The sequence below is a fragment of the Mytilus californianus genome, unplaced genomic scaffold (genome assembly GCF_021869535.1).
Source record: "Mytilus californianus isolate M0D057914Y unplaced genomic scaffold, xbMytCali1.0.p SCAF_6, whole genome shotgun sequence".
In the NCBI taxonomy this organism is placed as follows: Eukaryota; Metazoa; Mollusca; class Bivalvia; order Mytilida; family Mytilidae; genus Mytilus; species Mytilus californianus.
Window position 1 is genome coordinate 42375102 of NW_026262712.1, and position 19143 is coordinate 42394244.

Here is a 19143-nt window from a genome sequence, read left to right on the forward strand (position 1 = left end):
GTGTACATGTCCAACTGGTAGGTGTCATCTGACCTTGACCTCATTTTCATGGTTCAGTGGTCAAAGTTAAGTTTTTGAATTTTGGTCTTTTTTTCTAATACTATATGCAATAGGTCAACTATATTTGGTGTATGGAAATATTTTATGATGTACATGTCAGTCTCGCTGGTTTTATTTGACCTTGACCTCATTTTCACTGTTCTTTTCTCAGTGTTAAGTTTTTGCATTTTGGTTTGTTTTTCTTCAACTATCTGACTATAAGCATTAGATCAACTATATTTGTTGTATGGAAGGATTGTAAGGTGTATATGTCTGTCTGGCAGGTATCATCTGACCTTGACCTCATTTTCATGGTTCATTGGTCAATGTTAAGTTTTCATGGTTAAGTTTGTTTCTTAGATACTATAAGCAATAGGTCAACTATATTTAATGCATTCATTGATTTTAAGGTGTACATGTCTGTCTGGCATGGTTCATCTGACCTTGACCTCATTTTCATGGTTCATTGGTCAATGTTAAGTTTTCTTGGTTAAGACTGTTTCTTAGAAACTATAAGCAATATGTTTGGTTTATTGAATGATTGTAAGGTGTACATGTATTTCTCCTTTGGTTTATCTGACCTTGACCTCATTTTCTTGGATCATGTTAAGTTAATGTGTTACTTGTAGTAAAGCTTTATATTTAGGACTATCAACATAAAATCAATAGTTAGTAAAGAAGGCGAGACATTTCAGCGTGTGCACTCTTGTGTGATATATCAAGCAAAATTATCAAATATTAAGCCTAAAGTGATTACTCAATCTTATTCTATGTAATGAAGCTTAAATATTGTGCCAGTCTATTTGTTTCATTAAACAATTAAAGCAAATTCATTAATGAAAAAGAAAGATATGATACATATTATAACTCGTGAAAAAAGATTAAAGCTATAAATTTGTAGACAGTATTTCTACAAAATCAGAAGTGAGAAATGAGTTTGGAGGTGAGTATGCGAAACATTGTGGACAGATGGAAATGACAATATCCACATGAATTGTTATGCATATCATATTGTAAACAAGCTAAATTTCGTGAGCCATTTACGAGTAGGAAAATAACGCAAATATAAATCATCATGAATATATTAAAATTGTTTTTCCTTTACGTAAATCTATCAAGAAATTTTGAAAATCACGAAACTAAATCATGCAGTTGTATGGAAAGGACTCGATCCGAATAAAGTATCTGCCACAATAAGTTGGGCTACAGTTCCACATTAGAGAATACAGCTGGGAGTTACTGAGAGCAAGCAAACACATTTTTCTTACACTATATTTCATAAATTGCGTGAATTTATAAAAAAAAAATTTATTCCAATATCTGTACAAGTTAACTTAGGAGTATTTTTAAAATGACTTAACATTTCACAGTATTTTTGAATTTATAATTTTCAGGTCTTGCTGTCGGCCATTATTTTAACATCAGCCCTTATCCACAAACTAAGAAGGCCACCATTGATGTCAAACCATGATGACGATGTTGTTTACGAGATGGCAAGAAGCCAAGAGAAATCACCTTATCCAACAAGAGGCCCATATGCTAACTTGTACAATAGTTAAATTATTAGTGTGTCACATTTTAGTCACCATTTAAGACTATAAAAATCATATTAGGTAATGGAGTCGTGTTACCTTATGTCAGAAGAATTCCCATTAAGATACATGTAGATCTGCTCTGAATGTTTGAAGTAATATTTTAGAAAGATAATACAAAGTTTGTAGGAGTATTGTACTTAAGTGACAGCTTGAGCTAACATGAATTTCAATACTGCTATTGTCATTTTTCGATTAGAATATGTAGAGTATGAATTTTTATCATTATGTGGGTCCAAGTTTTTAAAAATCATAGTATTTTAATTCATGAAAGGTCTGTTAAAATCTAAAACTGTTTTCTGTGATTGTTCAAACCTATAATAATTCTGGTTTTATTATTCATGTATACAATTACCCAGTAACTGTTGAGGAAAATATGATTAATTCCTTTTGAAAAAGAACAAAATTAGTTTAAAAAAAATCTTTTTATGTAAATAAAGATGATACAGTACACATAACAAGATTCAGTCAATAATAAGTCTTGTTTGAGTTGAGTTAATATACATGTATGTGAAACAAGTGATTTCCTATAATTGAGAACACACTTTTATAGGATTTTTTGTTATAAAACCTATTGAATATACATAGAAATGTCTTCTAGGGAATCATCCAGCAACCAGTATTTACCGTAAAAAATAACCATCACGACTGATTTTATTCTGAATTCCCTTGTACATACTGTACGTTAAAAGAAATTCAATAACATTATTCATGATTCCTTTCATTTTTTTTTATGGTACTTGTAAAAACATACAAACCCATGACATCATCTTAAAATATCAAACTGCAAGATTTTAATGTCAGCTAAATTAATACATATACAGTACTGCTATGCATCCAGAAATCTTTGGGAATTCCTCAGAAATATTTGACAATCTACTGATGCACGTAGTAATTGGTGATAACAATAATGTGACAATCTAGCTTCTAGTCAATGATTGTGAGATTTATAAAAATGGAGTTATTTCCCTTTTTTATACTTATATATATTATCTCCCTTTGTATGAGTGTTTGAAATAGTTTGATAGAAAAATAGATAATTTTTCTAATATTTTTTTACTAATCTTTCTGAAATGTTTTTGATATGACTTCATTTTGGAAGTAATGATATTAGTTTATCTTTGATATTGTTATATAAATTTTAATACAAAATCTCTGTCCACAAGAGTTCGTATTGGATACCAGTCTGATAGTTACAACAAGTTGAAATCTTTTCAGATTTGTCAAAATGATGTTTTTTTTAACCAACCGTCTGCTAAAATTTTAGGAACATTTTGTTGTACTAATGATTGTTTAGTGAAATTATGTTTGGACCAGTAAATAAAAATTGTATTGTGGACCAAATTTCTAGTAAACCATCCATCCTTTGTGAATTCTGTTAACAGTGTGTTTCTATTCCTTTTAATAATAGATTGCTTCTTGCTGTTAATTGCATTTAGTTCAAATTTGATAGTCCAATATAGTTTTTAAAGGAAGAAATATAGAAAAATAAATGAATCTTTCATAAATATTCCTAAGGTGGCCTTTTACCAGCCTTAATTTTTGTCCATTTTTAATTCACCTACTTTTTCCAATGGTTGTCAAATTTTTTGCCCTTTATTCCAGTCCACCTGGCTTTACAGAACTAACTTAAATATCTGGTATATTGTGTTATGTGCCTTCACCCTGAATGTGCATGAAATATTTGCCACTGGAAGTTAAGCAAACAACAATCAGTCAATTAGTATATTGCTCATTAGTTTACAAAAACATAGATAGAAGAGTTTTTTATCTGTATATTCACAGTAGGTATTGTAAAGTACCCACCTAAATTTATCAAAACTTACTTAAGAAAATATATTCTTATGTATATTGCCTTTTCTGACACAAATTGTAAAACAATACTGCACAGGTTCACAGACTAGAAGTTTAAAAAAATTCTTAGCCCTCTCCAATTTGCTGACAGATTGAAAACACAAAACCATTTGTACTAGTAGTGTATATGATTAAAGTTGTAATGATGACTCGCCAACATTAATCACTTTTTATTTGTACATTGTACATTATAAAGTGTATACACACATTGTTTTTTTCTGTCATTTTAAGATAACACTTATTTTTTGTAGGATTTCTACTCAATTTTTTCCCAAACTTTTAATTTCTTAAACAGATTTCAAATCAAATAGGATTATTTGGGTTTTTTTCTGCTTGTTATCCCACCATTGAGGTGCTAAACCAAAAAATCATTTAAGCATAATTTTCAAATAGTATTTTGTCTCATTACAAATAAATCATTCCAATATTTTAAACATGTTTTTTTTTATATTTTTATGTCATATTTGTTAGAGGTCATCTATTTTTGTTGTAAGAATATTTTTTGATAAAATAATTCAAATATAAGAATAACTAATGCACTGAAACTTACACACCTTATATATATTAATAAGTACTGCAGATGCATATATATGTTTAAGGGTACTCATTTTCCTGGACGAAGAGAAAATAACAATTCTGTGGATACTTTTTTTTTGAGTTTTTTTTCATTAAAATTCTATATACACACCAACAGCAAGTTTGTAAATTTTTGAAAATTTAAATTTGTGGTTTGCCCCTTCCCATGAAATCCAGGAAAATGAAACCCCATGAATAGTTATAAATCCACAGTATCTTGATTTCCTAATTGTTTGTATATGTCTAATTTTGATAATATTAACTCTCGAAAAACAATCAAATATAATTCAGAAATATTCTATTTCACTTTTTACCAGATTTTATCTATTAGTATTTTGGATTTGTTTGTTACAATTTTTTTAACATACATAGTAATTAACTTTTGTAAATGCCATTTCAGCTTTTCATGTTACTTTAACAAATCTGATAATTACTATTTGGGAAATTTTTAAATCCATATATGTAAATTCTGAACAATGATATATTGGATGGTAAAATTGAACCATTTCATTATAAAGTTTAAGATAAAAAAATATCGTGAATTATCTTACCTCTCTGGGATGAACAAATTTTAAGATTTTTTTTTAAAGTCACACTTGAGTTTAAGGAACTTTTAGGAAATTCTGAAGCGTGATTTGAAATAAAAAGAAATTTGTAGTTGCACACCTTATAAAGTAGAAATTAAAAAAGAAATAAAGTGCATTTAGAAGTTGAAGCAATTTAAAAAAAATTTAAGTGCATTTCTGAAATAGAAGAACAATTTCCCAGAAATAATTTTAGTGCATTTGTAATTATTATTGAATTTCAAAATGAATTATTAATAAAAACAAAGTTTTCAAATGTTGTAATACATGTACAGGGATCAAATTACATGTGCAATATGTACTTTTATCGCTATTTTACAAAATTTTCCTTTGATCTTGCTGACTGATAATTTCCTTTCTCAGCGGAGTCGAGTGATTTGAACAATTATCGCTAGAAACTAAGGTAGCATGTGCTCGTTGTTAATGAAATTAACAACATCGTCATAGGTAAAATAGCGATAAACAGATTATCATTGGTCATCTCAACTCGATTGCTTTTCTCACTTTCGCCATTCCAGCTCAAGCGAGAAAACCAATCTCGTTGAGATGATCAACGATAATCTATAAATATTCAATTTGCATCTGTTTCATAATTGATATTATTATATTTTATATCTGTCGAAAGATCTGTTGTATCGCAATATAGATTATATATTTACACTGCACAACACTGATGTAACACACTGTTTACACATAAAAAAAGTATGGTATTTTTCACTCATTTTGTGTATTGTGCTGTTTATACATCAAAGTATGTTAGCTTTTCACTCATTTTGTGTAATGTGTATATATGTTGTGTATTAATGACTATTCCATAACAAAGAATAATTTGTAGCAACAGGTTGACCAAAAGTATCAATTTTTTGAAAGACATTTAAAATGTAACTTTATTTAAAAATGGTATCGAAAAAGAAAAAAATCACTTGAGTAATATATTTAGTTCACTATATGTTATGTTCATCTTTTTTCAAAATTTCCCTAAAGAATTTAAAAAAATATGAATTAAGTTGGGTATTTGTAAGCAATAGGCATTATGCAATAAGTCTTTCTTATACTTTGAATTTTATATTGACATTGGAAATGGGATGTACAAAAAGCCTACAAGCCCTGCTTCTTACAAAGTAGTATACAGAATAACTGTTTATATAGAAAGTTGTAACCTATTTATAAGTTTTGCCTGAGAAGCAACAGTTGTTTAATTTACATTCTAATAATAAATTTAAATGATTTAACAAAACAAATAATATTGAAAAAAATTATTGATAAGAGAAAGCCATGCTCTTATCACTGTCTCGGCTAAATAACCTATAGAAAAAAATCTACAAAGAAAAATATTAGTTATGAATAATTGAACATAAACAATATTAAGTCAATGTCTGAAAAGTATAAACTTTTTTGTATGCGGCTGAGAAACTGGAGAAAGGCAAGGTTTTACCGAGCACTTCTCCAGTATTGTGCAGAATACAAACAAGTTTATATTTTTCTGACATTGTCCTTATATTATTTTTATACTGCAACTTAAATTAATTCATTGATAGCTATTTAAATTGTAACACAAATTTCAAATTTATTTTCATCCCTTAATGAACCCCTGATTGTGAAAAAAGTGATCCATGATGAAATTGACATTGCACTAAATATAGCTGTGTTACTATATTTAGGAAGTAAACACAACTAGTTGTAGTATAAAATAGTTGTTTTTCCTTGGTGTGTGATGTTTTTAGGTTGTAGTTTTAAAAACTTTAACATTTTGTGAGTGAGTGTAGTTCATGGCTGTGCCATACAAAATATTTTAGTGATATATTAGATTTTCATGGTATTTGGAATTCTACATTTTACATTTTTATTTTAACCATTGTGTTGTAATTGTATTAGGGGGATGACACACGTTTTGGACATTGGATATTTGGGATAAAGGGAGTACAAAAAAGAGATGATGTGTGATATAAGGGTGAAGATGTTGGATATAGGGGGAAAAACAAGTTTGAATCTGTGAAAAAAGAAGTAACAAAGTGGGAAGTGAAAAAAAAACCAATAAAAAATGGGATTTTGGAAATGACCATCTTTCGTGTCACCCCTCTCATGTATTACATTTTTGTGATAATATGAATATTGTCTCAATGCTTTATTATTCTTTTATGATGAATATTTCACCAATGATTAGAAATGATTGAAAAACACATATTTGAACATGATAAACATCGTAAAATTTACCATCATTCATATTTACGGAATCAGATGAAAGAATTGGAAAGTCAGATATCATTGTTAGCCTTAAGTTTGTTTTGATACGTTTTAAAAAGTAAACCATTATTATTATATGATAATAAAAAAAACTGCTTCATATGAATTTTAATAATCATATTTATGGATTATTAAAAATGAATATTTGTGTTTGTTATAAAACAACTTATGTTTCTTATTCTAATCATCATGATTTTTTTAATATTTTATGTGCAATATTTGTTTGTATGTATATAGCAAAGCTTTATAAATGTTTTAGATTATATTGGTGCAAAAAGGTATAAACACTGAAAGGAGAATCCTTATTATTTAAACTATTTCATGAATAAAATTCTCTATATTCCATTTCATCTTTTAAAACTTTTGTTAAATTGGTACAAATACAATTATTTTTATAAGAAATGAAAGAAAAAAGGGGATTGAGGTTTATTGGTTTTAAGAATATTTCTTTTTAGCAACAAGACATCAATTATCCATATGGAAACCAAAGTTATCTTCAATCTTTAAAAACTTGTTTTAGATTTTTTGATAACTTGTTTACGAAGCATTTTTAAATGCTAGCATCAGACTCGTGCATATTTTATACTTTATGTTTGGCTTCATACAAATAGATAATTACATTTCATGATATATGATCATTATTATGAATACTTATTGCTCAGCTGCAAAATCATGACCACTCTTTAAGTAGACATCTTGAATTACAAAGACTTTTATATATACATTTATCAGTATGTTATATCATTGCACATGCCATTTTTGCATAATTTAGAAATGTGAGGTAAATGTCTTTAAAAAGGGACTTTATATCTTAGTATTTTATGTCTATTTATTCCTCTCTGTAATTCATAATAGTAAGGAATAAATATTTCCAGAGTATAAGTAAATTTGCTGATATATTTGTAAACATGATCAGAAGAGTACTGGCTACACTTCATGAAGCAAATGCATCAAACTTTCTCATGAGGGATATTGCAAGGGGTTCCATGTTTTTGTTCAAACTGCATGAAATTTGAAGACATCTGTATTTTGGAAGTTAAAATGAACATTATTATTATATAATTTATTGGAAATTACTGTTGGCATTTTATCAAAAAAAACTTTTATTAAATATTTTGTGCAAAATTAAAATTTTTTTGTTTTCTGTGAAATTATTGTTTTTAAAAATGGTTATATTTGATTTATAGATGGAATAACTTTTTTACACAATAAAGGTTGTACATTAAACATATTAATCTAACATTGTAAGTCATTTAATTGTCTTGTCGGTTCATATTTTGTTAATAGTTTTTTGATAGATTGTGTAGTCATTAGTTTTACAGAGAAACAAGATAAATAATTTTATATTATGTTGTCATAATCGTCATTAAAGAAAATTCTATTTAAACTTCTTTGCTCTGTTGTTCATTAGTATTACTAGCCCTTTAAACTAATAAAGAAGTAGGCCCGGTAAGACCCCTTTTTTGCCCCAAAATGTAGCATTTTTACACATTTGTTGAAATGCTAACTTTTACCTATTTATTGAAAAGTAGAATACTTTGGTTCCATAAATATGGGCTGTTTTTGACAATACAATCCACATGCATCAGGTAATAGCATAATAAATTAATGCAAAAGTACTGATATCTTCACAATTTTAGCATTTGTGCTAATTTTTAGACGGTTTTTGTCGAGCCTGCAACTTTTGTCGCAGAAAGCTCGACATAGGGATAGTGATCCTGTGGCGGCGGCGTTAGCTAACTTCTTAAAAGCTTTATATTTTAGAAGCTAGAAGACCTGGATGCTTCATACTTTGTATATAGATGCCTTATGTTACGAAGTTCCGTCTGTCATATGTCCATTGTCCTTGACCTCATATTCATAGTTCAGTGACTACTTGAAAAAAGTCAACATTTTTTGTAATGTTAATTTCTTTCTTATTGTGAGTAATAGGATAACTATATTTAGTATGTGCGTACCTTGCAAGGTCCTCATGCCCGTCAGACAATTTTCATTTGACCTCAACCTCATTTCATGGATCAGTGAACAAGGTTAAGTTTTCGTGGTCAAGTCCATATATCAGATACTATAAGCAGTAGGTCTACTATATTTGGTATATGGAATAATTGTAAGGTGTACATGTCCAACTGGTAGGTGTCATCTGACCTTGACCTCATTTTCATGGTTCAGTGGTCAAAGTTAAGTTTTTGAGTTTTGGTCTTTTTTTTCTAATACTATATGCAATAGGTCAACTATATTTGGTGTATGGAAATATTTTATGATGTACATGTCACTCTCATAGGTTTTATTTGACCTTGACCTCATTTTCACGGTTCATTTCTCAGTGTTAAGTTTTTGTGTTTTGGTCTGTTTTTCTTCAACTATAAGCAATAGATCAACTATATTTGTTGTATGGAAGGATTGTAAGGTGTATATGTCTGTCTGGCAGGTATCATCTGACCTTGACCTCATTTTCATGGTTCATTGGTCAATGTTAAGTTTTCATGGTTAAGTTTGTTTCTTAGATACTATAAGCAATAGGTCAACTATGTTTGGTTTATTGAATGATTGTAAGGTGTACATGTATTTCTCATTTGGTTTATCTGACCTTGACCTCGTTTTTTTCGTATATTTAATGCATAAATTGATTGTAAGGATTACATGTCTGCCTGGCATGGTTCATCTGACCTTGACCTCATTTTCATGGTTCATTGGTCAATGTTAAGTTTTCTTGGTTAAGACTGTTTCTTAGAAACTATAAGCAATAGGTCAACTATGTTTGGTTTATTGAATGATTGTAAGGTGTACATGTATTTCTCATTTGGTTTATCTGACCTTGACCTCGTTTTTCTTGGATCATGTTAAGTTTATGTGTTACTTGTAGTAAAGCTTTATATTTAGGACTATCAACATAAAATCAATGGTTAGTAAAGAAGGCGAGACATTTCAGTGTGTGCACTCTTGTTGTCTAAAATGAAAGTGGCCGCATTTGTGTTCAGTCTTAATATTTAAATATATGTTGTATTTGATGATATTACATAACATATATAAAGGTTGAGACTGAACACAAATGCGGCCAGTTTCATTTTAGACAAAAACCATCTGAAAAGTGACGTTTTATAGCATATTTGATAGATTTTTGTCTCGCCTTGAGGGCGTCAAAAAGCGGTGTCAACAATGTATTAGTTTGTGATTAGGTCTAGTTCATGGTGAACCACTAGTGGTAGGTCAATGATATTTGGTATGCAGTTGTATTAACATTGGCACATCTCATTACCATGTAGATTATTTGGTTCCGCCCCCTCAGTCAAGGTCTATTGACTTTGAAACTTTTCATAGTTTACATGTATTAGTTTGTGATTAGGTCAATTTATGGGGAACCACTAGTGGTAGGTCAATGATATTTGGTATGCAGTTGTATAAGCATTGGCATATCTCATTTCCATGGAGATTATTTGGCTCCGCCCCTTTAGTATTGGTCTATAGACTTTAAAAATTTTGCTAAGTTAACATGTATTAGTTTGTGATTAGGTCAGTTCAAGGGGAACCATTAGTGGTAGGCCAATGTTAATTGGTGTTCAGTTGTATAAGCATTAGCACATCTCATTTTCATGGAGAATATTTGGCCCCGCCCCCTCAGTCATGGTCTATTCACCTTAAAACTTTTGCTTAGTTTACATGTATTAGTTTGTGATTAGATCAGTTTAAGATTAACTGCTAATGTTAAGTCAATGATATTTGGTATGCAACTTTATTGGCATTTGCAAGTATCGTTTCCATGGAGATTATATAGCCCCACCCTTGATCATGGTTCATTGACTTTGAAACTTTTACATAGTTTACAAGTTAATGTGTTTAGGTTTGTTTAAAGGGAACGACTTATAATAAGTCAATGGTATTTGGCATGCAGTTGTATTAGCATTGGCACATCTTATTCCATGGAAATTGTTTAGCCATGTACCTTCAGTCATGGTTCATCGACTTTGAATATTTGCATAACTTACATGTTAAAGTATTGCTATTTTAATTTCAACATTTGCATTATCAAAATTACAAAAAGGCGAGATATATCTCTGTGATAACAGTTTATTCATAATTAAGCTTGAGTTTGAGCGTCTTTAATGACCAAATTAGTTCAAATCTTCTACAAAAACTAATTGAATCGACTTAAGTAGACAGTTAAGTGTTTAAAGAAATTCAAAAATCTTTCATCAGATGTATTTCGCATTTTAGGCGAAAAACTAGCCCGTATCGGACCTACTCCTTTATAATTTATATGTTTGATTACACTATTTGATTATTGAGAGTTGCTCAAATAGATTTCAAATATGGTACATTAGATTTAAAAGGCTAAGAAAGGGAAAGTTACCAGGGGTTTGGAAAAAAACTGATGGGGTTTTATTCATTAAAAAAGGGGGGATTTTCCAGTTTTTCGACAATAACTCAAAAATTTCATCAGTTCTCATGAAACTTTGGTGAATTATTTATAGCTATTGATGTAATCTCCCTATTGATTTTCATAATTTTCAAATATGACATTGAGAAGAAATTGAACTTTATTTGTTTATAGTCTGACAACAGATTTACTTAGTATTGCACAACAGCACAGTGTATTGCACAACAGCAAGAAATCTTTAATTGAATATAAATTCAATTCATATAACCATTTTCAAGTTCTTTGACTACATTTATTCAGATACCTTTAATATGTCAAATATTAAATTACATTCCAAATTCAGACCTGTTTCAAGCTTGAATATTGTGTCCATTTTTGCCCCAACTGTTCAGGGTTGGACCTCTGCGGGCGTATCCAGCTGCGCTTAGGGAAGCAGTTTATTGATGAAGTTGAAGTCCAATCAACTTGAAACTTAGTACACATGTTCCCTATGATATGATCTTCTAATTGTAATGCCAAATAAGAGTTTTGACCCCAATTTCACGGTCCACTGAACATAGAAAATGACAGTGCGAGTGGGGCATCCGTGTACTATTGACACATTCCTGTTCAGATATAATCTTTGTGGAAGTATCAGTTCTGTTCAGACCTTAAGATTGTAATCAATTTAGTTTTAACCAGTCACTATTCATACAAATAAGCAGTTATAGTTTTGCACAGGTATGTCACAATTGCCAGACTTGGAAAAAAAAATGCCAAATCTACTGAAAAAAAGTATAACAAAAATACCGAACTCCTAGGTAGATTCAATAAGGGGAAAGACCATAAAAAAATAACAAAATTAACCAACAAGTTAACCAACAAGTGTGATATTCCTGACTTGGTGCAGGCATTTAAAGTTAACCAGGTATTAAAGCTAGCTAAAACATATGTCTGTACAGTGATTAAAAGACTAACATAGGTAACTTAATTATTTGAATAGAACAACATGACGGAATTAGTTCATAGTTGTTTTATTAACATGTTTAAAGTCATATAAAACTTCAAAGGAGTAGGCCCGGTAAGACCCCTTTTTGGCCCCAAAATATAGCATTTTTACAAATTTGTTGAAATTTAATTATTTAGCTATTTATTGGAAAGTAGAATACTTTTGTTCCATAAATATGGGCTGTTTTTGACAATACAATGCACATGCATTATGACAAGCATATTAAATTCAAGCAAAATTACTGAAATCTTCACAATTATAAGATTTGTGCTAATTTTAAGACGGTTTTTGTCTAAATTGGATGTGGCCGCATTTGAGTTCAGTCTTCATATTTAAATAAATGTTGTATTTGATGATAATACATAACATACATAAAGGTGGAGACTGAACACGAATGCGGCCACTTACATTTTAGACAAAAACCATCTGAAAAGTGACGTTTTATGGCAAATATGACAGAATTTTCATATTTAAGCTTGAATTAAAACGTCTTTAATGACCAAACCAGTTCAGATCTTTTACATAAACTAATTGAATCGACTGAAGTAGACACTTAAGTGTTTAAAAAATGTAAAAAATCTTTTATCAGATGTACTTCGAATTTTAGGCCAAAACTAGCACTTACCGGATCTTCTCCGAGAGAAGAGTTGAACATGTTTTTTTTTATACTTGAATGGCTAAGTTTACTCTAAAAAAGTGAATGCGATTTTTTTTTAAAGAAAATCCTTTATATTATCAAAATCTTCATAAATGTACCGATATTGAATTATTGATTTCCAGACAATAAAATAAACAGTAAAATATGTTAGCGGGTTCCCAACCCTCCCTTAACCTTGGACAATGGTGTAACAGTACGACATAAGAACGAACTATAAAAATCTGTTGAAAAAGGCTCGTCAGATGGATACAAATTGAAATATATCTAACAAAAACACAGAGTGGAAGTGGCCAGGTACTTGAACATCATAACAATAAAAAGACACTACGTACAGATCTGAGAGTACTCGCAGTCACTGACAGCTCTAGTTCAAAGCCAAATGACAACTAATAAAAACAATTATGCATCTAAGACTAAATATGCATGCATGTATTGGTTCAATAATTTCGATAACATTAAAATTTCAAGAATCTCGTTTCATATGACTTTAATTGGTGTTCTGTTATATTTTAAAGGATACTGTGTTGTTCTAAAATTGAGAATGAAAATGGGGAATGTGTCAAAAAGACAACAACCCTACCAAAGAGCAGAAAACAGCCGAAGGTCATCAATTGGTCTTTAACACAACAAGAAAATCCCGCACCCGGTGGCGGGCTTCAGCTGGCCCCTACACATAAATGTGTACTAGTTCAGTGAAAATGGACGTCACACTAAACTAATCAAAGAAAATACTTTGATAATTAGTTTTTTGATACAAGGCAAATCACATTTGATGAAAACAGAACATAATTTTTGTATTTTCTTAGTTAAAATGACACATCGATTTTAAATGCCAAATTTGAGTTGCCGTTTCCAAACGCTTTGCAGTAAATAGCTGGTTTTTCATATCCGGATATTGCATAAAACTGACAGATGGTGACGTTATCAGTTGTCCGATTCTGCGTTGTAACCATGAAGAGGCAGATACCAAAATAATTTTTCATACTTTTCACGCTGAAGCTTTATTTTGTGGAAAAGGGTAGAATTTTTATCGAATCAGATGATACTGATGTTCTTGCCTACCCGATGCTTAAAAATACAAAAGAAGGCTTTCATTTTGATCCGGAATCAAGTCGATATTGCCCATGTCGATCCATCCCAAGTCGATTCGGCTCACAGGTGAACCATTAAAAAATAATGATTTTGACACAGATTCAAATATTTGTATTAGGAAGACAATTATTCGAATATCTTTTTTTTTAAATATTTTAAATGTTTATATTAAATTTTCATATCAAAATATATAATGTTTTAAAATAATGTGATTTTTTATATTAAAACCATTTTATCACCTATCATAAGTAGGGATGACATGCAGTATGTAGCATTTATGTAGATTACGACTTCATTAATATCATTTCAAGAATAAATATAATAAAGATATATAATACAGAAGTAAGTTCAATCATGAGTCAACACCAATCAGCCATTTGTCATATAATGTGATTTCATCTTAAAAATCTTTTCAAATGGTGCTATATATATCTCTTCAGCTTGTTTCGGAGAATAGCGGGAAAATGTTGTCTAAAAGGAACGTTTTTAAGAACGGTATGTTTTGGCGGTTTATTATCTGTAGTTGTACACGTGGTTACGTGGACCAATTATTTGGTTTGTGTCAAGTATTTTTATGTTAATGAGGTGAAAGCGGGTTTTAATTCTCTTTGTGTTTGAAAATCATTCTAGCCGCAGACGTTCGACATTAAACATGTCAGAGCCGACAGACATACACATGCTCATTGACCAGAAAATTAAAGACGCAATGAGCCAAAATCAGAATGAAATTCTTCAGAGTATCGACAGACTAATGTCTTGTAGTCTAGATACTTTCCATAGATCCGTCCATGAAACGCAGAGGCAGCTATCAGAAACTCAGATGTCAAAAATCCAACAAATGAACTCCGAAAATTACGTCTATTAACGATAGGGAAACGATGAACAGTTCTAAGTCAACACAAAAATCGCCATCAAGATGAAAGAGGCCAGAAGTCTACTAACAGAAACACAAGGCAACAATAAAAACACAACGGACGCAATGAGGAACATGAGTGAAGCTTTGGACATTCTTACTTATCGACAAAAATTGATTAAGCTCGCGGATCAGTCCAAACGGATGGAGAACAGTTACTGAGTATGAAACGCACAGTCTAGCAGATGATTCCGAAGATGAAAAACGCATGATACGAGCAGAAAACAAAGCATCGAGGAAAATGAAGAGCGACAGAAAGTTCAAGACACGTACGACTCTTTACAGTGCTCCACAGTCTACTCGATTTAGCTCAGTCAATCAACAGAGTACAGTTAACATTCCTTTGGTGAATCGGCCCGGAAAATGTTATGAGTGTGGTTTATCAGGATATTGAAGGTCAGACCATTATAAACAGGGTTGGCAAGCGCAGAAAGAAAAGTCTGATAAGATAAGTACTAAATTATTTACTAATGATTTATCTGGTAACGTTGGTAAAGAAAATGCAATTCACCTGTATGTAAATTAAGAAGTTCAGTTGATTATTGGCGAAATATTATTTGCGCTAATGATACAGTTATTGATATCATAGAACATGGATATAAAATACCTTTTCACACAGAACCAAGTGAGGTATTTTTGAATAACAACAAATCTTCGTTAGAAAATTCAGAATTCGTAGAAAACGAGATAGTTAAATAAATAGAATTAGGATGCATTACAGAATTCAGGTAGACCTAAAGTGACCAACCCGTTGACTGTAGCTAACAATAAAAACAAATTAAGATTAGTTTTTGATTGTAAACACATTAATCCACAACTTCATAAATTCAGATTTAAATATGAAGATGCTAGCGTAGCCGGTCAGATGTTTAAGAAGGGAGATCACTGCTTTACTTACGATTTGAGATCGGCTTATCATCATGTAGAAATATTCTAACCACACAAGACATATTTAGTTTTTGCTTGGGTCAAAAACTATGAAACAAAATATTATATAATCAGTAAGGCCCATGAAACTAGCTTGGAACTAGCGTAGTTGTTCAGGAAGTACTGAAAATGTCTGGGTTTTTAATAGCAGAAGATAAATGCAATTGGACACCTAGCCAAAATGTTGTTTGGTTGGGTTTGGTATGGCAATTTGACAAAGGCATGGTTTCAGTCAATGAAAGGCGAGTTTCCAAATTGTTAGATACATTGAATCAGATTATACACAAGATAGGTAAAGGAGAGAAATACCCACTTCGGCAAGGTTTATTGCTTCAATAATTGGTCAGATCATATCTATGCAAGGGGCAGTTGGTCCTGTAGTCTGATTACGTACAAGAAGTATGTACGAATGAATTTGTAAAGAACAAGCTGGAATGCTAATGTTCTGTTGAATAGTAGATCTCTTGATGAGATAGTTTTCTGGAAGGAAAACACAGAAAAAATGAATAGCAGAGAATTGCACATTGTTGAGCAATTCTCGAGTGTAGTATACACAGATGCCTCGGGCATAGGTTACGGTGGCTATTTGGTAAATGCCACAGACGAAGAGATTATGGGTAGTTGGAACGATGGAGAAAGATTAAAAAGTTCCACTTGCAGAGAACTTGAAGCAGTTTATAGAGTACTGCATTATTACAAGGACAAACGGTTAAGTGGCACACAGATAGTCAGAACGTAGTTAACATAATAAAGAAGGACAGCAAGAAATCTGATTTACAAAATATCACAATTAAAATAGAAAAAGTATGTGAATCAAATAGCATTAAAATCGTACCAGAGTGGGTACCTAGACAAGAGAACGTTAAAGCAGATAAAATAAGTAAAACTGTTGATTGCGATGATTGGAAGATAGACGATATAGCATTTAAATATCTAAATTAGAACTGGGGTCCACATACTGTAGATAGGTTTGCCACTGATTACAATGCAAAATGTAGCATATTCAATTCCAAACACTGGTGTCCAGGTACACTGGATATTGATGCTTTCAAAAGACATTGGGGGTAAAGAAAATAACTGGATCGTGCCACCACCTTCGGACATGCCACGATATATACACAAAATAATACAAGATAAAGCAGATAGCACTTAAGTTGTTCCTTTATGGTTTTCAGCACCATATTGGCCTCTATTACACAAAGTCAATGGTAATGTTGTCGAATTCGAATTGTTCATTAAAGATAGTAAAATATCAACAGTTATCCATAAAGGCCGAGGTAGAAATGGTATATTTGGAAAATCCATAGATTTTAGGATGTTGGCTTTGAAAATAAGATTTTAATGTAATTAATTTTTCCTACAGGTATCGGTCTGAAAAGCAGGGTGCTGGAGCAAATACAAGATTGAGGAATTCTTTCTGCTGATTTTGACGAATTAAGACATAAGATGTCGTCGTATCTACTTGCAGTCCAGGAGTGGCAACATTACCAAGCAAATCAAAGGAAGCATGTTTTGATCTAATCATGCTGTAAGTTAACAAATACACGTGCTCCCGAATAGCCTTTATAAATTCATTTCAACCTCCTAAACGTAAACTGTAATGTAAATGGGAATATTGAAAAGATGACCATGACGAATTGATGTGCAAGAATACAGAAGGTTTACATTATTTACGAAATATATTCAGGAATATTTGATATTTATGTCACATGTTTCGCCGATGATGAACCAACAATAACACAGAACTTAACCGCTTTCAATGTCAGAATATTGATATATAGTTAACTATTAATAACATATTAAGTCAAGTGTCCATTAGACAATAACGTAATATTAAAAAAAAATGAAAAGTCACAGAAAGTCTGCTAAGAAAAGCTAAGTCAACATGTCATATGGGAAGCTTACAAAGATGGTCAGTGAATTCATAATACATTAAGGTCGGCAATAACAATACAAATCACTGATGTGTTTGTATTTCACTTTCTTTGGTAAAAGTGATCTTACACATTATTTCCGAATTAGCGTTGAAATTTTCAGAGGGGGACCCAGCCCACTTATGGAGCTACATATTTGGTTAACATGGTTAATGCATAGACTGTTGACATGCCCCACAAACTTTGACTAGACTTAACCCCCTTTTCATAATCCTAGATCCGCACCTGCCTTTTGTTTTAATGATTTCAATGTTTTATATTCTTCGTTTATGAGAAAGCCTAAACAACACCTAGAAGAGAATTTCCAAATTTACATGGTCCGTACAGTAATAGGTGTCATTCTTTCCTTCAAATGTCATTTAATTAGATTGCAACGTGTTGTTACGTATTTGTCGTTACTTATTCCAATCCGTCATTTAACGTACTTTAAATTATGCTTGGACATAATTGCCTCATAGAATAATTGTTCGTTTTAAATTCCATTTTTCGACATAATGATATGAGAAATATGAAAAAGGATAAAAAACAAAAACAATAAAACACATGGTAGTTAGATAGTGTTAATTGATTATAAAAGAAAAAAACAAATAGTATACCAAATCATTTATCAACTGTTACAACAAAGTTTGATTAACATATAGAATGCATGGAAAATATAAAAAGAGAATGGAAATGGGGAATGTGTCAAAGAGACAACAACCGAACCAAAGAGTGAAAAAAACCAACCGAAGACCACAAATGGGTCTTCAACACAGCGAGCAAATCCCACACCCGGAGGCGGACTTCAGCTGGCCCCCAAATAAAAAAATGCACTAGCTCAGTGAAAATGGACGTCATACTACACTCCAAAACATATAGATGAACTAAAATAAAAAAAAAAACATACAAGACTAACAAAGGCCAGAGGCTCCTGACTAGGGACAGGCGCAAAATGCAGCGGGGTTAAACATGTTTTGTGAGATCTCAACCCTCATATATACCTCTAGCCAATCTAGATTAAACAAACACACAGCAATACTCACAGTAAAACTCAGTTTAAAAGAAGTCCGAGTCCGATGTCAGAATAGGTAAAAAAAGAAACTTATCAAAGTGACAAGGATACATAAATTAGCAAAGGACTACTAGCAGTTACTGACATGCCAGCTTCAGACCTCAAATAAACTGATTGAAAGATTATGTCTTCATCATATAAAAATCAAGCACAATCCCTCCCGTTTGGGGTTTAGTATCATACCATCATAAAATATTTGAGAAGAACATAACCCGAATCATGCCTACAACTGGTTTTAGAATAAGTGTGTTTATTTCCGACGCAAAGACCCTATGAGTGAATCAATATTAATACCAATATATGCCATTTTTAATGA

At 31.2% G+C, this 19143-nt stretch overlaps 1 protein-coding gene across 1 annotated transcript in view; it reads left to right on the forward strand.

Moving 5' to 3' along the window:
* LOC127705653 (tetraspanin-3-like) overlaps positions 1-8280 on the forward strand; it is a 44316-nt gene extending 36036 nt beyond the window's left edge. Inside the window, exon 7 of the mRNA XM_052209981.1 lies at positions 1434-8280. Coding sequence (XP_052065941.1) covers positions 1434-1598 — 165 coding nt within the window. The 3' untranslated portion in view covers positions 1599-8280. The remainder of the gene's footprint in view (positions 1-1433) is intronic.
* The last annotated feature ends 10863 nt before the right edge of the window (positions 8281-19143 follow it).